Below are 19,977 nucleotides of genomic sequence, written 5' to 3'. Positions count from 1 at the left end.
TCTCCTGGCTCTTATTTCACATTATTCCATCATGGAAGGCAGGTCTATCAGGAGTGAAAATCAATACTAACCACCATGAAAGGTTTTATCAAAAGTCCGGCCCTCACAAAGAAGCCTTTTATCTGTCTAGAAAACTCCTATTCATTCTTTCTAACTCACCTCTGGAAAGCCTTCCCTGCAGGCCCCTCAAGCTGGTGCTTTAGTACATTGCAAATACTGCTATCCTTACATAATGTCATCATTCTAATTTTTAAATCCCCACTCCTGGACAATGAAGTCCTTGAAGGAAAAAAAAAAATTAACTGTTTCCTATTTGGCTATTACCAGGGCTCAACAAAGGGCTTGACAGGTTAGCAAAACCAATTTTTACTCTATTGTCCGAAATTAAATTCTAACCCTCAGTTCCAAGTAAATGGTAGTGATGATTCCCATGGCTCAGAGCAAGGATTAAGAAGGACAAAGGTACCAATGGTAAAGCAGGGGTTCTACAGCTGGGGAGGGGTGTCCAGGTCAGGCAAAGTTCCCAAGCCACTGGGGCTTCTGCAGCCTTCTCCAGTGCAGGAAAAGAATTGCTTTTTGAGTACCGACACCACCTAAGCTAAAAGGCTAATGAGTGGGGCTGGTGCCGTGGTGTAGCAGGTAAAGCCACCACCTACAGTGCTGGCATCCCATATGGGCACTGGTTCTAGTCCCTACTTGCTCCTCTTCCGATCCAGCTCTCTGCTGTGGCCTGGGAAAGCAGTGGAGGATGGCCAAAGTCCTTGGGCCCCTGCACCTGCGTGAGAGACCAGGAGGAAGCTCCTGGCTTCAGGTCAGCACAGCTCTGGCTGCTGCGGCAAACTGGGGAGTGAACCATCGGATTGAAGACCTCTCTCTCTCTCTCTCTCTCTCTCTCTCTCTCTCTGTAGCTCTGACTTTCAAATAAATAAATAAATCTTAAAAAAAAAAAATTATCTCCTAGGAGTTTCTGGGCTAAGATTTGATCTAGATTTTCATATGCCATCTCTAAATTCCCTTTCAACCGTCAATTACCAGCTATGTGCAGGGTACAATTCACAGTGGAATGGAGGGCTAAAACACAACACACCACTGCCACTGGGGAAAAGGTGAAGAATTAAGAGAAATTCAGGGCCGGCGCCGTGGCTTAACAGGCTAATCCTCTGCCTTGCGGCGCCGGCACACCGGGTTCTAATCCCGGTTGGGGCGCCGGATCCCGGTTGCCCCTCTTCCAGGCCAGCTCTCTGCTATGGCCCAGGAAGGCAGTGGAGGATGGCCCAAGTGCTTGGGCCCTGCACCCGCGTGGGAGACCAGGAGAAGCACCTGGCTCCTGGCTTCGGATCAGCGAGATGCACCGTCCGCAGCGGCCATTGGAGGGTGAACCAACGGCAAAAAGGAAGACCTTTCTCTCTGTCTCTCTCTCTCTCACTATCCACTCTGCCTGTCAAAGAGAAATTCAGAAAAGGAAAAAATTAATCCAGATAGAAGAATTAAGGAGCTTTTGTGGAAGAGAGAGCTCAACCTGGACTCTGGAAGATGGACAGCACCAATACACAGAAATGAAACGCCCCCCCCCACCACCACCTCACAGGACAAACCCGGGGGGCACTCATCTAGGCAGGACAAACTCTGCACCCGAAGGCACAGAAGAGAACACACAGGGTATGAGAAGGGAACAGCACTACAGCTGTGAACAGAACCGCAGAGGCCTGCAGCCAAAGCCCGAAGTTGACCAAGCACACAGGGAAGGCTCAAAAACCGCTGGAAGAATTGGGCTAGGCCAAGAGAATTCTGAACAGGAAAATACTGACTTCATTCAGTGCAACAGGAACTCTGTTGCATTTTAGAAAAATGTACGTGTGTGGAAAAGCACATGGAGAAAAGTTAACATCCGATAACTGGATAAATTTAGGTAAATTTACATGGGCTAGTCTAGTTTCCTGGTTTACAGAGAAGGGAAAAAAAGAGACCCAAAGAGGTAAAACGAGGGACAAACTGGACAAAGGAAGTGAACGCCTGAAGAGGGAGGACACGGCGCCTTGGGAGACGACTCCAAGCCCATTTTCCTTCCTCCGTCCCCCTGCTGAGGGGCGCACCATCTTCCAGGGTCTGCGGCTTACTCTGGCAGCTGCTGTGTCAAAACCAAGTCCCCTGCCTGCAACGGCCTCCCAGCTTGTCCTCCTCTCGTCTGCTCTGACCCTGGGCCCTCTGACCCTCAGGGCTACCAGGTGAGCCCGCCCAGAGCAGCAGACACCTGGGGCCAATCACACCTGGTCTGTCTCCGTCCACCGATTACAAGACGTCTCTCGGAGAGAAAAGCACAAAAGTATCCTAAAATACGACCCGCAATGTGGCTCTGTTCGGGCTACCGACTAGGGCTCCAGTGAGGCGGCCATTCAGAATTTCGGCCAGCGTCAGGGATACCCTACCGCAGGCGGCCGGCCCTCCCTCCCAGACACACCCCCGAGCCCCCCGACCCCAAGCGGTCCTCCCCGTCGGGCTGAGTGCGGAGGGCGCACCGAGGGCCCGGCCCCGCCGTGGAACCCACACGGTCGTGGCCGCCCACCGCACCCCGCGGGGCGGTCCTGGCGAGGAGGAGGGGCGGAGTCGAACCGGGTCCCGAGCGTCACACGGAAGCAGCGAGGGCCCACGGTGGGGACTGCGTGGCTGGGGGAGCAGGTTCCGACAAGGATGCGAGTGCCAGCCTGGGGTGAGCAGGAAAGGGGAGGCCGGGCTGCGGGCGGGCGAGGCTGAGGAAAACCTGCAGAGGCCGCTCCTGGCCTCATCCGTCCCTGCAACAGGGCCTGTGGAGGTGATGGACGCGCGGGGGGCGTCACGCGCTGGCAGACGACGGAGATACGTGGCGGATGGTGGGGGAAGCTGGGAGGCGCGCTCACCTTCTTCACCGCTGGCTGGAAGTGGAAGTCACCGGCCTCCTTCAGGTCCAGCCAGATCATGGGCATGCGGGGTACGGCCTCCATGGCGGCCACCGCCCGCTGGCCACCGGGCCGCTCCCCTGGCTGCTCCAGCTGCTGGCTCAGCCGCGCGCACAGCCCCGCCCCTCCACGCCGGAAGTCACTCGTCACGAGGGCCTGCGAGATGTCGCACGGCCTGCCGGGAGTTGCAGTCCTCACCCGTGCAGCCTTCCGCAAGGGCGCCATGTTTGTTGCGCATGCGCAATCTGCCTGCTCGGAGACCGCGCCTGCGGAGACGAAAGGGCTTTTGCAAGTGCGAAGCGCGGTGATAATTCGTTTCCTCCTACCGGGCCCCGGCAATTTTCCCTCTGGAGAAAGGCGTTAGGGAGTTTCCCTGCGGACCTGCAGCCACTCAAGCGTTGTGGAGGGCCGTGGAGGACTGGGGCAGAACGTGGCAGGCGAGCCGCTGAGGAAAAGTGAAGTGAAAACAGCCCCAGGGAAAGTGTGGAGGAGACCCGGAGGCTGAGGGGAGGTGGGGGGGGGGGGGGAGTCAGAAATTTAGCTTATGTGTGTGTGAGACAGGCCTGAAGACCCGCACCTGCTGTGGAAGCTCCAAAGCCCAGCATCGCGCACCTCGAAGTCCTGCCCAGACCCTGATGACCTCCCAGGTGCTCCCAGCCCTTCCCCCCAGGAGAGCTCCCAGGAGAGAGCCTCAGACCAAAGGGGTTACCTGGCCTGATGACCTGGGGCCATAAAACCTTCACAGGGAAGCCCCTATGCACTGCCCAGCTCCAGCAAATCGGGAGGAATTTGCTAATTTTCACCCAGCAGATGCTAGGACTCCCCATCCTTTGTCCTGGAGGAGAGGGGGAGATGGGTAAACAGACCCCCTTAAAAACCTAGTGAGTCCAAACAAACTGCGGCTCAGCCCTCTGCCTCTGCTGAGCCGCCGGCCTGGCCTGCCTGATATATTCTCTCCATTCAACCATGTGACCTCTCCCCCAGTCCGAGCCACTGGGCCCTCTCTCTCTGTCGCTTCCATTCTGACCGATGCCCTATCCCCAATAAAACCTTATCACTCTGCGCTCTGTCTCACGCCACTGCTTCCACGGCCTTTTCTCCAGTGACACAGTGAAGCAAGAAGGAGGGGTTGGACACATGCTTGCACAGCCCAGCGTGGGAAGCAGGCCCAGCCTAGGAGAGAAAGGCGTGTCCACGGTTGAGATGTCCCTGTAGAGGCCATCTGGCGGGGAAGCAGACCCGGAGCCACCAGATGGCTGGCGTGGGTGACCAGGAGCAGGTGATTGTGGCTGGCAGCGGTCACAGATTTTGAGTTTTGTAAGATGGAAAAGAGTTCTGAAGATGGCCAATGGCGGTAGTCTCTCAACAGTGTAAATGCTGATGAACTGTACACATAAAATCAGTTAAAATCATAACCTTTTGGGCCAGCATTGTGGCGTAGAGGGTAAAACTGCCGCCAGCAACGCCAGCATCCCCTTTGGGCTGCTCTACTTCAGATCCAGCTCCCTGCTGCTGGCCTTTGAAAAGCAGTGGACGATGGTCCAAGTACCCCAGCCCCTGACACCCATATGGGAGACTTGAAAGAAGCTCCTGGCTTCTGCCTAGCCCAGCCATGGCTGTTGTGGCCATTTGGGGAGTGAACCAGTAGATGGAAGACCTCTTTGTATCTCTCCTTCTCTCTCTGTAACACTGCCTTTCAAATAAATACATCTTTTAAAAAAAATTGTAAACTTTATACTAGGTATTGTTTACCACAGTAAAAGAAAAAGAAAATGCAAATGTTGCAGAACTTTTTCTTAAGGAAAAAGAAAAGTTGACCAGCATCTTAAAAGAGCTTGTTTGAGGAAGACCATCATGGGGTCACCTAATCAGAGGGAAAGGAATTGAAGACAAGGCCCATGACCTGCAAAACTCCCCTGCACAATTTATAGTGAATGAAATGCAGAAGCATAAAGCAGTGTGCCTTAGGGCTCTCAGAAGGAGGCAGCAGCTTGGCCACAGGATCCAGCCCAGGCCCCAAATATGAGGCCAGCAAGGCATCAGGATTAAGCGTTGTCAGTATGGGCTAGAATAGGAAGAGGGAGAGGCAGGGTTGGAGTGAAAAGACCTTGTAAGGCAGGGAAAACCTACAAAGGTGGGCATTACACATGGGTGGAACTGCAGTTGTGAGAGGGAACTCTGGCCAGGGTTTATATGAGCCACGCAGATGCGTCGCCATCGTGTATGTGAGCTGCACAGAGTGGCACCTGTGGCCCTGCTGTGTTTCCTTCCTTAGGCCTCGCTTTCCTCTGTACAATGGGAACACTTCGGTCCCACTGTGCTTCTGGGTTGAAATACAACAACAGACATAATGTACCCTGTGAGTTCCAAGGTGTATAAGTTTGCTGGATTCCCATGACAAAATACCACAAACTGAGTGTCTTAAATAACAGGCACCTATTTTGTCACAATTCTGGAAGCTAGAAGTCCAAGATCAAGAGGACAGCAGAGTTGGTCTCTTCTGCCGCCTCTGTCCGTGGCTTGTCAGTGGTCATTTTCTCCACGTGGTGATCCTATCTCCAACTACACTGGCATTCTGAGGTACTGAAGGTTAGGACTTCAACATGAATTTGAGGAGGCACAATTCAGCCCATAACATAAGATCGCAGTAATATGAAAGGCCTCAAAGAGCAAGAGGCCCCTCTTGGGCTTCAGGTGCTGTGGTCCTGAGGCAGGGGGTGGACGAATGGAGGTGAGATAGCAGAAATGTGTCTGGGTGTCTTCCTGACAACACATTTTCCCAGCAGAGTCAAGTGTGAGATTCCGTGGTACCAGGAAGAGTCAGCCCCATCATAAGGGGGCAGCAAACATCCATGCAACTGGATCAACTTACTCCTCCAGGCACCCTCCCCATCGTACTCTGCAGAGCTGGTGGAGGGCCCTCCAAGACACACACACATCCACCCCCACTTCACCCATGTGGAAACTGAGGCCTAGATTGTGACGATGGCCATTCAAAGTCTTGTAGCAAGTGGACTTAAGAGTCTGGGCTGAGGCAGGCATTTGGCATAGGGGTTATGATGTCATTTGAGTCCCAGTTATACTTCTGGCCCAGCTTCCTGCCAGTGTACACCCTGAGAGGCAGCAGGTGATGGCTCAAGTACTTGAGTCCCTGCTACTCATGTAGGAGACCTGAATTGAGATTGTCAGCTCCCAGTTGTGGCCTGGCTTAGTCCCAGCTGTTATGGGAATTTGGAGAGTAAAACAGTGAAAGAGAGCTCTCTGTCTCTCAAATAAAATAAATAAATAAATAATCCCACCAGCAATTGGATAAATCTACATTATGTGCTTCTTGATACCTTAAGGCTAAAGCACCAAAAATGGACAACCCTGATCTAATCATGAAGAACCATCAGCTAAACCCATAGAACATTCTATGAAATAACTGCTCTATAATTTCAACATCAGTTTTATAAAACACAAAGAACTATTGTTCCAGATTAAAAGATACTAAAGAGACATGATAACCAAATTTAACACATGACATGCTATTTCTTTGGTTCTAAAGGACATTACTAGGACAATTGATAAAATCTGAATAATATCTGTAGATTTCATACTGGTAGTCTATCAGCATTAATTTGCTGAATTTGATAATCATCCATTTGGTAATGCATACGTATTTTAGGAAATACATGCTGAAGAATTTAAAACTAAAAAGGCATCATTCCGCTCCTTATTCAAAGGGCTGGGAGGTAGGAAGGATAAGGGTGTGTGTGTGTGTGTGTGTGTGTGTGTGGGCGGGCACATGGGGAGGGTAGAGAAAGACACTCGGATATAAAAATGTTAACGTTTGGGGAATTCGGGTGAATGATATGAAGGAATTCTTTGCATTATTCCTGCAACTTCACAGTGTAAGTCTGAAATTATGTCAAAGTAAAAAGTTAAAAGCAAGACATCAGAAATAAAGTGAACAGAGGCTGGTGTTGTGGGCACAGCTGGTTGGGCCACTACCTGAAACACTTGCATTCCATGAGAGTGCTGCTTTGAGTCCTGGCAGCTCTGCTTCCTATCCAGCTCCCTGCTAATGCACCTGGAAAAGCAGTGGAAGATGGCCTACGTGCTACAGCTACATGGGAGACCCAGATGGAGTTTGAGGGTCCTGGCTTTAGCCGGTTGTAGCCATTTGGGGAGTGAACCAGCAGGTGAATGATTTCTCTGTCTCTGTGTGTCATTCTGCTTTTCAAGAAAGTAAAATATTAAAAAAAAAAGTGAACAGACAAAACCAAATTGGGAGAAGATATTTATGAGACATAGCCAAAAAAGAATCACCATCTAAAATATGTAAAGAATTCTCAGGAGCTCTCCAGAAAGACAAGAAGGGGCGCTGTGGTGCAATGGGTTAAACCCTGGTCTGCAGAGCCGACATCCCATATGAGTGCCAGTTCGAATCCTGGGTGCTTCACTTCTGATCCAGCTCTCTGCTATGGCCTGGGAAAGCAGTAGAAGATGGGCCAAGTCCTTGGGCCCCTACACCCATGTGGGAGATTTGGAAGAAGCTCCTGGATCCTGGCCTCAGATCAGCCCAGCTCCAGTCATTGTGGCCATCTAGGGAGTAACCCAGAGGATGGAAGACCTCTCTCTCTCCTTCTCTCTCTGTAAATCTGTCTTTCAATTAGACAAATAAATAAACCTTTAAACAAAAAAGAAAGAAAGAAAATGGTAAAAGAAAGGGTCTATGACTTGGATGGGAACTCACAGGAACAGCTCAACCTGCACAAAAGATGTCCCACCTCATCAGTAATCAGGGAAATACAAACTCAGGCTATGCTGAGAGACCGCTCTGTAGCCATGGGACTGCTGGGTACACCTGCAATAAGTCAGCAAGAAGAGGCTGATGAGCTGGCAGCACCCCAGCAACTCGCTGTGTTGGGCACTTTGTCCCTGGGAAAGACTCCAACATAGGGCTTTGCAAATAGGCAGGAAAGGAAGAGGGTGGTAAAGGTAGAGGCCTCTGAGGTCCATCTACAGACCCCTCCCCACCTCCAGCAAGTGGTGGCATGGCCACAAGCGTTGCCACAACACGGCCACAATCCATGGAAGCCCAGCAGAAGACTTGAACTTGCTTTTCTTGCTCAGAACTGGTTTTAATTCTTGCAGCCCTCTTGTGCCAGTGCCTGGGGATGGAAAGGGAGCAATGGAGGGTTTATGCCTCTCCTGCCTAGAACAAACTTCCAAGTTCAGGCCGTTGAGAGGGAGGGCTTCCCAGTCAGAGGGGGCTGTTGGGATTGCCCACGCATACCTTCCTATGTTGCCCAGTGCCGGCGGTGAGCAACAGCACAACCAGTTGAGGCAGAACCTCAAGACATCCTGGCCTTTGCAGTGAGAAACCAAGTGAGGCCTTTCTATCCAAGGTCTCCAGACCTGTGGGTTGTGGGGAAATGCTGTCCACGGTGCTGGTTTTGGAACATCAAGTGTGTCCCCACAGGACCTATGTGGCCATAGCTGCTTTCTCCACCCTACTGCACTTGCGCAGACAACTGAAGCAAGGGTTCTGTGTCCACCTCCTGGCCACCCTATTACAGCAATGGGAAGCGGAGGCCCAGGACGGGTAAGGACTTACACCAGCACCACTGGGTACTTCTCTTCACGATTCTCCAGCCCCTGAAAGCGCCCCCAACCTTTTTAATTGGCACATACAAATCAGACATATGAGTGTCCTTGCAAAAGTTCATGGAAAATTGGAATTAGGTCATCACTTTATTTTTGTGAAAACAATTTTGAAATCTCTGTGTAATTTTTTTTTCATAATACATACCCTCCATGAACTTTCTGAAGACCTTTTGTATTTGTGGGCTCCCATGTGACATTTCAAAACAGGTATACATTGTGTAATGTTCAAATCAGGGTAAAAACATCTATCTCCTCAAACTTTTATCACTTCTTCATGGTGAAAACATTCAAAATTCCTCTTTTTTTCTGAGATACAGTATTTTATTGCTGTCTGTGGTCACCCCACTGTGTATAACTTAGTGCCCAGTGAACAATCTTCCCATCCCTGCCTCTTGGGAGAACTTTCTGCCTCAACCATCTCGAGGGGCTTGTGGAAGCCATCGGCCACTCAGAAGGAGTCCAGGGCCTCAGCTGCCTGCAGTGCTGGCTCCATGCACAGTGGGTGGGAGTGTCACTGTGGAGTGTACCCACTCACCTGACTGGGATCTCTTGCCTCCTGCAGGTAGAGAACTCTGCCCTGAGGTGAGATGGGGCATGTCCACACCTGCCTCTTCCATCCTCCAGCTGCCACTGCAACCTCGGGCCCCAAGGTCAAATCACCTGCTAGGTAGATCTTGGAGAAACTTGCTAGAGACTTGGAATCTTGTCCCCACCCTCTCTCTGCAGCTCGGCTTCCAGCAGCCAGAGGATGTGGCAAGTGACATTGTCCGGAACTGGAATCCCAGCATCTCCAGCTCTTTTTTTTTTTTTTTTTTTAAGATTTATTGATTTATTTGAAAGACAGAGTTACAAAGAGAGGTCAAGACAGTGAGAGAAGTCTTCCATTCGCTGGTTCACTCCCAAATGGCTGCAATGGCCAAATCTGCACAGATCCGAAGCCAGGAGCAAGGAGCTTCTTCCAGGTCTCCCATGCGGGTACAGGGGCCCAAGAACTTGGGCCATCTTCTACTGCTTTTGCAGGCCATAGCAGAGACCTGGATCAGAAGTGGAGCAGCCAGGACTAGAACCAGCGCCCACATAGAATGCCGGCACTGCAGGCAGCGGCTTTACCTGCTACGCCACAGCGCCGGCCCCTCAGCCCAGTTCTTAACCTCCAGGGCCTTAGTTTCCTCATTGGTACAATCTGGTTAATGGTTGCCCCTTGTCCATCCTTGGCAGGGGTAAGAACTCCGAGGCATGGTAGGGCTCTTAGCTGCACCTCTGAGTGATTGGGCTTCCCCTGCCTTGCATGCTGGCCCAGGCGCCTTACCCACATGAGCTCTATGTCTGCCTTACAGATGGGGAAACTGAGTCCCAGAGACACTGACTAAGAAGCATTAGGGTGAGGAGAGGGAGGATAGAAATTGGATAATAGGTAACAAACACAGAGAGAAAGAATGATTTTAATGCCCACAGCACAGTGGGGTGACTATAATTTACAATAATGTAGTGCATGTTTTATGAAGAACTGGACAAGAGGAAATTGAAGGCTCCAAACACAGAGAAATGTTAAGATGGAAATGCTAGCCACTGTGAATAGATCACTATATACTCTGTAAAACCAATAAATACAGTGAGATATCACACATATGTACAAATATTGCATGTTAATCAAAAAACATATAAAACCCTCATGGAAAGTAAAAAACAAAATCATAATAAAATAAACATTAAATTTAAACGGTTTAGTTTCATTTATTTGAGAGAGAGAGAGGGAGAGAGAACTTTCATTCGTTTGTTCACTCCCCAAATGCCTACAAAACCCAGGGCTGAGCCAGGCCAAAATGAGGAGCCTGAAACTCCATCCAAGTTTCCCATGTAGGTAGCAAGAACTCATCTACTTGAGTCATCACCAGCTGCCTCCCAGGAGGTGCGTTAGCAGGGTAGCCAAGACTCAGCCAGGCACTACAATATGGGATGTTGGCATCCCAAGTGACAGATTAACCTGCTGCTCCACAATGTCCAACCCTCAGATTATTTGTTCAAAAAAAAAAAAAAAAAAAAAGCAGTGGTGGGGTGACGCCTCTTGTGATGCTGGCATACCTTATGGGCGCCAGTTCGAATCCCAGCTGCTCCACCTCTGACACAGGTCCCAGCTAATGCACCTGAGAAAAAAGATGGCCCAAGTCCTTTGGCCCCTGCACCCATGTGGGAGACCTGGAAGAAGCTCCTGGCTCTTGGCTTTGGTCTGGCGTAGCCCTGGTCATTGCAGCCATCGGGGGAGTGAACCAGTGGATAGAAGACCCCTCCCCCCGCTTTTCCCTCTCTCTCTCTGTAACTCTGCCTTCAAATAATAAATAAAATAAATTTTTTAAAAAATGAAAAAAGGCGGTGGGAGGGTGGCATAGGTGGGATTTGAACCTGAGCCTATCACCACAGTTGGTGGTGGAGGGGATGGAAGACACTGGCTGACTTAGACTAAGTTGAAAGAACCATGCAGGTCCTCAGAAGGAAGGGCAGGGGAAACGGATCCTGGAGAGGCCAGGCATCAGACAGCCCTTCTGATCTTTCACAGCTTTCCTGTCAATCAGTCGCCTAGACATTGTTCCAGCTCCAAGCTATCTCCACCATGCTGGACTCCAGGGTAATTTTTGTTAACATGTTTGGTTCTTGCTCCATGTGCTGAGGCCACAAGGACAATCTGGTTCTCGTGTTCATGACAGCTTTTCAGAGACAGAGTGGGGAATCCTGGGCCCCTTGTGGCTCTTCTCTTCCCAATTCCCCATCACTCTGAGGCTCACTCATCACTCAGCTGTCTATGGTGGCCAAGCGTCCTAACTGTTACAGGCCTCATTTTCCTCATCTATCAATGTAACCTGAGCTTCTCAACCGGTGGGGAGCCATTTTTTTAAAGATGTATTTATTTTACTTGAAAGTCACAGTTACACAGAGAGAAGGAGAGGCAGAGAGAGAGCGAGAGAGAGAGGGGTCTTCCATCTACCGGTTCACTCCTCAAATGACCACAGTGGCTGGAGCTGAGCCGATCCGAAACCAGGAGCCAGGAGCTTCTTCCAGGTCTCCCATGCGGGTGCAGGGGCCCAAGGACTTGGTCCATCTTCTACTGCCTTCCCAGGCCACAGCAGAGAGCTGGATCAGAAGTGGAGCAGCTGGGACTCGAACTGGTGCCAAAATAGGATGCTGGCACTGCAGGTGGCGGCTTTACCCACTATGCCACTGCGCTGGCCCCGTGGGGAGCCATTTGTTTGGAGTTTGTAAAGTCCAGGAACAAACACATTACAGAATCTAACACTTTCATTTCACTGGAGGCTTTTTTCTCCCCACTCCCATGGAAATGCAGAGCATTTCAATGTTAAAATAATTACGTACATGGGGCTGGCATTGTGGCAAAGTGGCTTAGGCTGATGCCTGGGTTTGAGTCCAAGCTGCTCCACTTCCAACCCAGCTCCCTGCTGGGAGTGGGGAAAGCAGCAGAAGATGGCTTGGCTCCTGTCAGTCAAGTAGGAGACCTAGATGGGATTCCAGGTTCCTGGCTTCAGCCTGGCCCCGCCCCAGCTGTTGCAGCCTTTGGGAGAGTAAACCAGCAGATGGAAGAGTGTTCTCTCTCTCTCTCTTTAACTCTGACTTTCAAATAAATAAATAGATAATTTTGTTTTTTGACAGGCAGAGTTAGACAGTGAGAGAGAGAAAGGTCTTCCTTCCGTTGGTTCACCCCCCCAAATGGCTGCTACAGCCAGCGCACTGCGCCGATCCAAAGCCAGGAACCAGGTGCTTCCTCCTGGTCTCCCATGTGGGTGCAGGGCTCAAGCACTTGGGCCATCCTCCACTGCCTTCCTGGGCCATAGCAGAGAGCTGGACTGGAAGAGGAGCAACGGGGACAGAATCCGGCGCCCCGACCGGGATTAGAACCCGGGGTGCCGGCACCACAGGTGGAGGATTAGCCCAGTAAGCCGCGGCGCCGGCTATGACAACAAATTTTTAAGAAATGTATGTAACAGGGGCCAGCACTGTGGCATAGCATTTAAAGGCGCCACCTGTAGTGCCAGCATCCCATATGGGCACTAGTTCAATTCCTGGCTGTTCCACTTCCGATCTGGCTACCTGTAATGGCTTGGGAGAGCGGCAGAAGATGGCCCAAGTGCTTGGGCCCCTGCACCCGTGTGGGAGACCCAGAAGAAGCTCCTGGCTCCTGGCTTCGGATTGGCCCAGCTCTTTCCATTGCGGCCATTTGGGGAGTGAACCAGCGGGTGGAAAACTTCTCTTTATCTTTCTGCCTCTGCCTCTCTGTAATTTCAATTTTTAAATAAATAAATAAATCTTTTAAAAGGGGGGGAGAAACGTATGTTTCTGGATGTCAGTGTAAGCCCAGCCTCGGGTTGGACTATCTCTTTATGAACTTGGCAGAGTAACTGTTACACACGGAATCCAGAGATTCTGGGCCAGCTAGAGATATCACAGAGTCCTGGGCTATCAGAGTTGGAGGGGCCTCCTGTGGGGCCACTGAGGCCCAGAGTGAAGAGATTTGCCCAGCATCACACAGGTCTGCTACCCCCAGCTCACAGCTCTCAGCTCACTCCTAGGCCCTGATCTGTTGCCCAAACCTGCTTGCTCCTCTTAGTCAATGGTATTTCAGAACATTGGCCAACACTTGGTCACTAGCAAAGGGAAGGGGTGGCCCCCTTTCAGGAAGGCCCCAGCCCTGAATGTCATCAGCAGCCCTTGGGCAAGGTGGCCCGAGTAGCATCTAAAAAGGAGCTGGGAACGGCAGGGCCCACGGAAGAAACAATGGCAGGGGTCTGGAAGGTACTAGTGGTGCTGGTGGGCTTGGCAGTGGTGGCTTGTGCCATCCCCCGTCGCCGTCTGAGATATGAGGAGGTTGTGGCCCAGGCCTTGCAGTTCTACAACGAGGGCCAACAGGGCCAGCCCCTCTTCCGCCTGCTGGAAGCCACCCCACCACCTAGTCTGGTGAGTGTTTCTGGGGCCCAGGCCTGGGACGCGGCAGGGTTACCTCCTGCTTCACAGCTGAGAGGGTGACACAGCTTTAGGCAGGCACGAAGTACTTAGTCAACGTCAGCTACTGTCATTATTACATTTCTCTCACCTGAAGGTAAGTCAAGAATGTAATCTTAGTCCAAAGGCTGGCTGGCTGGCCAACTCGGGCCTTCACCTGTTGTGAGGTCTAGGGATCAGGCCTGCACTTGGCGCTGGGCTGGTGGGGATAAGCAGTTTTCTGTTGTTTCTTTAGAACTTCAAATCCAGGATCCCACTCAACTTCAGGATTAAAGAGACGGTGTGCATTTCCACCCCGGACAGACAGCCTGGAAACTGTGCCTTCAGAGAGGGCGGGGTGAGTCTTCCCTCCAGCCCCCAGCCCCTGGGAGCATAGGTCCCTTCCCTCTTGGTCTCAAGGGGAGGGCATCTGCCTCCTCCTACTGCATCCACTGCACCCACTGTACCTGAGGTCTCAATTTGGAAGGCTTTTTTTTTTTTTTTTTAAGATTTACTTATTTGAAAGTCAGAGTTACACAAGGGGTGGGGTGTGGAGAAGGGAGAGAGGGAGAGGAGAGGCAGAGGGAGAGGGAGGGAGGGAGTATTCCATCTGCTGGTTCACTCCCCAGATGGCTGCAACAGCCAGGCTGGGGTCAGGCTGAAGCCAAGAGCCAAGATTTCCATCCAGGTCTCCCATGTGGGTAGCAGGGGCCCAAGCACTTGGGCCATTATCCACTGCTTTTCTCATTAGCAGGGACTGGATGGGAAGTGGAGCAGCTGGGACAGGAAACAGAGCCCGTGTGGGGTGCTGGTGTTGCAGGCTGTGGTTTTACCCACTAAGTCACCACGCCCGGGCCCACTGTGAAAGCCTTTTTAAAGTCAGATTTCTCCTTATTGCTTCTCTATACCATAAATTACTACAAATCCTTATTATACAAGCAATACATGCTGAAAATGACTAAATATAAAGAGAAGAAAAAGTGACCATAACCCACCTTAAGATCATTGGTTTTTAAAAACTAAATCAGATAATAACATGTTCTTATTTTGCTTCTCCACATTTAAAAAAACATACTAGTTATTTTCTAATCTCCTGCAAATCCACTGCCCAGGGACAGATAAGTAACCGCGATGGCTGGTCCTCTGACTCATGGACCCACATGCACTTTCACACACATGCGATTTCCTTCGGGTACCCTAATTCGCGGATGCCTTTCCCTGTTTAGTAATTCACACGGGCGCCCTTTATTGTGACTGGTTCACCTGCTAGTCTGCTTTCCCAGAGATCGCCTCACCTCGGGCTCTGGCTTGAGGACGGATTTGGGAAAATCCCAAAGTGGGTCTACCTGGCCCTCGGGGCTCAGACGTCCCCGGACGGCCGGACCTCCACCATTCTCGTGGGCGATGGCCCGGACACTTCCAGCCCCGGTCCCCCTTCCCCGCAGGAGGAGCGAATCTGCAGGGGCGCATTCGTCAGGCGCCGGAGGGTGCACGCTCTGACCCTCCACTGTGACAGGGACCAAAGGCGTCAGCCAGAGGTGAGTTCGCTTGCACGCTGCAGAGCCTCCCTGCCCCGCCTGCAGCCCTATCCCGGCTTGCCCGTGCCCTTAGCGGCGGCTCTTTCCGGGCCACCGAGGCCGCCTCAGTTTCTTCCTCTCGAAAATGGGGCCGGGGAAGCCCTTTGCAGTACAAGTCGCTGGGAGGGGAGAGGCTTGGAGGTTTCGGGGAGGGGACAGATCTTGATGATGGGCGGTCGTTGGGCAAGGAGACCTCTCTGGGGAGCTCCTCAGGCTCTGCTCTGAGCCTCCGCCCTGGCCCGGGGAAATCTCCTGGAAAGGCCGCCTGCCCCTAATTTCGCATTGGGAGAACAGAAGCCAGGAAGGAAATGAGTCCCAGCGTCTAGGCCCGCCAGAGCCCTCGGGGCTCCCAGGGCGCCTCTGACTGTGCCTGGGCCTCCCCATCCCAGCCTTGAGGGAGGGCCGCTGGCAGGGAGGGGATGGTGGGGACTAGGTGACAACACCCTGTCTGCAGGTTCCTAGGGTCACTAGTCCAGCAGGGCCCACAGCCTGAGGCAGCCGCCTTGAAGGCTCAGAGCACCAAGCTGCCGCCTGTGGTCCGGGACCTGTCTGAGAACGCCAAGTACAACATCATCAGCAACATCCTGAGAAACTTCTAGCGCTGGGCAACGGAGCGGAGGCACTGCATCCCAGCGCCACCTTCTCTTACCCACCTGCCCGCCTTCAGCACCCTCTCTCCCGCACAGTCCAGCTTCTTTTTGTGCAGAACCCTGGGCAACCTCTGCTCTCTGCCCTTCACAAATCCAGACACTTCTCAGGCCTGCGGCACCAGGGGTGGGCGTGTGGGGGGAGGTCAGACCGCCCTTGGGGGAGAACCACAGGAGGGTCTCAATAAAATGCTTCTGAAAAAAACGATGGAGTGAACGGCTCGATGAATGAAGTGGTAGACGGTGGACTGGCTCAACTTGGGGTGAGGAGACCACCGAGGCATTCGTTGGAGGATTCGGAACGGGGGGATCTGACTCCTGTGGGTCAGGGCATGGACCATGGAGAGAAACCGGAGATGGAGAGAGGAGGCCCACCCAAGGGCTGACCTGAGGGTCCAAGGCGGAGTCATGCAACCCAACAACTGCCTTTAGTCTCTTTATGCTCCTGCCTTTATCACAAAGCCCCAGCCAGAACCCCTCCCTTGAACAGCAGACTCACACATCAGACTGCCTCCTCGACACCTCCCTGTGGAGCTGGTCCAAGTACCTTTCCTCTAAGCCTCTCTTTTTTTCTTTTCTTTTCTTCCTTTTTTTTTTCTTTTTTAAGATTTACTTATTTATTTGAAAGTCAGTTAGAGAGAGAGCGAGAGCGAGAGAGCATCTGCTGGTTCACTTCCTGGATTTCTGAGCCAGACTGAAGCCAGGCGCTTCATCTGGGTCTCCCATGTGGGTGGAAGGGACCCCGTTGAACATCTGTTATGCCCAGTTCAGTTGTTCCCAAAGACCACCAAGGAGCCGATACCACTGTAAAGCACACGAGAGTTTTATTGCAGGTCCGGGCCTGGACTCTCAATCAACACCGACGCAGCGGATCTGAATTGAGAGCCCTGACCCTTCAGTTAACAGGGTTTTTATAGGGTTTTCAGAGACATTCTATACATCATGGTACCATTTAGCAAATCATCTCATCCCGCAGGAAATTCAAAGGACATCTCTTAGAATTGATTAGTGCCTCCAGTGGTGGAAACGGACCTTCTAAAGGTGGTTGGATGGCTTTGGGGTTGATGCCTTTTGAATTGATTGGCCAAAGCATAAGGTCTGAGCTGCTGGGGGTGTACGTGCCGAACTGCAAGGTCTTGGGTAGCTATCAATCACCTTATCTGCCCTGAGAAGACACCAGGAACTCTAGGTATTTCTCTGTTATCTGTTAATCGGCTGTTGCTAGGAGAGTTTATTGCAAGGGGAGTTCATTTATTTACTTTTAGGAGCTTCTGGCTTAGGGTTCAGGGCCTGGTCAGGCCCAAGTTACAAGATGGGAGGCCTAATTTAAAATAGTTACACCTTGATCCAGGCTCAGGTCTCACACATCTTCCACTGCTTTTCCCAGGCCATTAGAAGGGAACTGGCTAGGAAATGGAGCAGCCAGGACATGAATCAGTGCCCACATGGGTTACTGGCATTGCAGGCCACGGTGTTATCTGTAATGCCACAAGGCTGGTCCCTAAGCCTACCTTTCCTTCAGCCCCCCTAGTCAGCTGCTGACAACTTTGTCCACTCAAGTTACCCTCTTCTGGGTCTCACAAGTTACATCTGGTCCACCAGCAAACCTTTTGTCTTGGTTTTCGATGTCTCCTCAACCCCGAGAACCGAACCAAACCTGGCGCACTGGTAGTTATTCAGCACGCACTTGTTGAATCGAGGAGTGCCCTCTTCGTCTCACTAGCATGCTCTTTCTTCAAGACTCTTTGCGACAGAACTAACTGAATGAAAACTGTCTCGTGGCTAAGATGCCAGGTCGGGTGCCGTGTCCCATATCAGAGGACCTAGGTTTGGTTCCCAGCTGCAGCTCCTGGCTCCAGCGCTCTGTTAATGCAGGTCCTGACAGGCAGTGGTGATTGCTACCCATGTGAGAGACCCGGATTGAGTTTTTGTCTCCTAGCTTCAGCCTGGTCCAGTTCCAAGCCATTGTAAGCATTTGGGGAGTGACAAATATATGGGAGCTCTGTCTGCACTTCTCAAAAACAAAACAAAACAAACAATAAACTCTAATTTCTGAGGCTGTAATGTAGAGCCCTGTATTAGTCAGCTTTCCATTACTTTAACTAAAACACCTGAGAGGAGCTACTCAGGAAGCAAGGTTTATTTTGACTTACAGTTTCATGGGTTCACAGTCTAAGATCAAACAGTCTGGTTGGTCTGACATCTAATGATGGCAGATGGTGGGATGTGTGCATAGGATCAATTGGGATCCAGGAAGCAGAGAAGGTAGGCCAAATTTGGCTTATAAAACAAATCCTCTTGTAAGAGTCTCCAACTAGGCCTAACTCCTAGATACCATAATTAGATCAAGCCTCCAGTCTTAAGCATCGGTGTGAACATTAACCTTAATCCATTAACCATTAACATAAGACATTGGGGTTTAAATGCCTGCATAAATTTGGGGAGTCAAAGGCTATTCAAATTGTAACAAGTCTTTAATACATCCTGAGCTCATTTTTGAATATAATGCAAGATGGAGGTCTAGTTTCATTTCCTGGGTGTGGACGTCTGATTTTCCCAGCATTGTTTATTATAGAGACTGTCTTTTTTTTTTTTTTTAAGATTTATTTATTTATTTGAAAGTCAGAGTTACACAGAGAGAGAAGAGGCAGACAGAGAGAGGTCCTCCAGCTGTTGGTTCACTCCCCAACTGGCTGCAATGGCCAGAGCTGTGCCAATCTAAAGCCAGGAGCCAGGAGTTTCTTCCGGTCTCCCACATGGTTGCAGGGGCCCAAAGACTTGAGCCATCTTCTACTGCTTTCCCAGGCCATAGCAGAGAGCTGGACTGGAAGAAGGGCAGCCGGGACTAGAACTGGCACCCATATGGGATGCCAGCACCACAGGCGGAGGATTAACCTACTGCGCCACCACGCCAGCCCCCTGTAAGATTTCTATCAAGAAGTCTGCCATTAAGTGAACTGGGATACCCTTATAGGTTCTTTATTTTATCTTGCAGATTTGACAATTCTCTTTGGCTTTCACTTTGGAGAACTTGATTATATATGCCCTGGAGTAAACTTAATTGAGTTGACTGTGACTGGTGACCTCTGATCTTCCTGTATCTGTTCAGTTGTATCTTTCTGTAGCTTTTGGAAATTTTTTGCCTCATCTTTTTTAAAAAATTTTTTTAAAAAATTTATTTCACAGGTAGAGTTATAGACAGTGAGAGAGAGAGAGAGAGAGAGAGAGAGACAGAGAGAAAGGTCTTCCTTCCATTGGTTCACTCCTCAAATGGCCACTATGGCTGGCGCGCTGTGCCGATCTGAAGCCAGGAGCCAAGTGTCTCCCACCTGGTCTCCCACGCGGGTGCAGGGGCCCAAGCACCTGGGCCATCCTCCACTGCCTTCCCGGGCCACAGCAGAGAGCTAGACTGGAAGAGGAGCAACCAGGACTAGAACCCGGTGCCCATATGGGATGCTGGTGCCGCAGGCGAAGGATTAACCAAGTGAGCCACGGCACCGGCCCCTTGCCTCATCTTTGAATATGCTGTTTCCCTGTTTGGCCTTCTCAAGTCCCTCTTAAACTCCAATAACTTGTGTATTTCCTCTTACAATTCTGTCCCAACGTTTCCATAAGCTTTCTTAATTCCTCTTGATTCTTTTTTTTTTTTTAAATATGGAACGCAAGTGTCAACCTTGCACAGAGGCCATGCTAATCTTCTCTGTATTGTTCCAATTTTAGTATACTTTAAGATTTATTTCTTTATTTGAAAAGCAGAGTTGCAGACAGAAGGGAAAGACAGAGAGAGAGAGAGAGAGAGCGAGCACTTCCATCTACTGGTTCACTCTTCAAATGGCTGCAATAGCCAGGGCTGGACCAGGCTGAACCAAGGAGACAGGAGCTTCTTTTGGGTCTCCCACATGGGTGGGCCATCTTTCACCGCTTTTCCAGGCCATGGCAGAGAACTGGATAGGAAGTGGAACAGCTGGTACTCGAACCAGCGACCATATCAGATGCCAGCACTGCAGTTGGCGGCCTTACCCTCTACACCACAGTGCCTTCCCCGGTTGCTTCACTTTTGATCCAGCTCCCTGATAATGTGCTGGGAAGCAGTAGAAGATGGCCAAGTGCTTGGGCCCCTGCACCCATGTTGGAGACCTGGAAGAGGCTCCTGGCCCTTGGCTTCAGCCTGGCCCAGCCCTG

At 51.0% G+C, this 19,977-nt stretch overlaps 2 protein-coding genes and 1 non-coding gene across 3 annotated transcripts in view; 1 reads left to right on the top strand and 2 right to left on the bottom strand.

The window, feature by feature from the left end:
• Window positions 1-3,054, bottom strand: part of PTPN23 (protein tyrosine phosphatase non-receptor type 23) — a 43,479-nt gene extending 40,425 nt beyond the window's left edge. The window contains exon 1 of the mRNA XM_062200733.1: window positions 2,895-3,054. Coding sequence (XP_062056717.1) covers window positions 2,895-2,978 — 84 coding nt within the window. The 5' untranslated portion in view covers window positions 2,979-3,054. The remainder of the gene's footprint in view (window positions 1-2,894) is intronic.
• Window positions 3,055-13,367: 10,313 nt separating this feature from the next.
• Window positions 13,368-15,968, top strand: LOC133766905 (15 kDa protein B). Its single transcript, XM_062200740.1, has 4 exons — window positions 13,368-13,547; window positions 13,828-13,929; window positions 15,017-15,109; window positions 15,603-15,968. Exons 1-4 carry the CDS (start codon window positions 13,368-13,370, stop codon window positions 15,639-15,641), a joined length of 414 nt encoding a protein of 137 aa, XP_062056724.1. The 3' UTR covers window positions 15,642-15,968.
• Window positions 15,969-19,443: 3,475 nt separating this feature from the next.
• On the bottom strand, window positions 19,444-19,546 carry LOC133767349 (U6 spliceosomal RNA). The gene has a single exon (XR_009866837.1). It is a non-coding gene; the product is annotated as a U6 spliceosomal RNA (small nuclear RNA).
• Between the last annotated feature and the right edge of the window lie 431 nt (window positions 19,547-19,977).

This window comes from Lepus europaeus, chromosome 9 (assembly GCF_033115175.1).
Source record: "Lepus europaeus isolate LE1 chromosome 9, mLepTim1.pri, whole genome shotgun sequence".
NCBI lineage: Eukaryota > Metazoa > Chordata > Mammalia > Lagomorpha > Leporidae > Lepus > Lepus europaeus.
Note: the sequence above shows the minus strand (reverse complement) of the source record. Positions and strands in the feature narration are given on the sequence as shown.

Coding starts and splice junctions, on each gene's coding strand:
- LOC133766905 (XM_062200740.1), top strand. CDS start 13,368: ATGGCAGGGGTCTGGAAGGTACTAGTGGTGCTGGTGGGCTTGGCAGTG. Junction 13,930..15,016: donor GTGCCTTCAGAGAGGGCGGG/GTGAGTCTTCCC, acceptor CCTTCCCCGCAG/GAGGAGCGAATCTGCAGGGG. Junction 15,110..15,602: donor ACCAAAGGCGTCAGCCAGAG/GTGAGTTCGCTT, acceptor CCCTGTCTGCAG/GTTCCTAGGGTCACTAGTCC.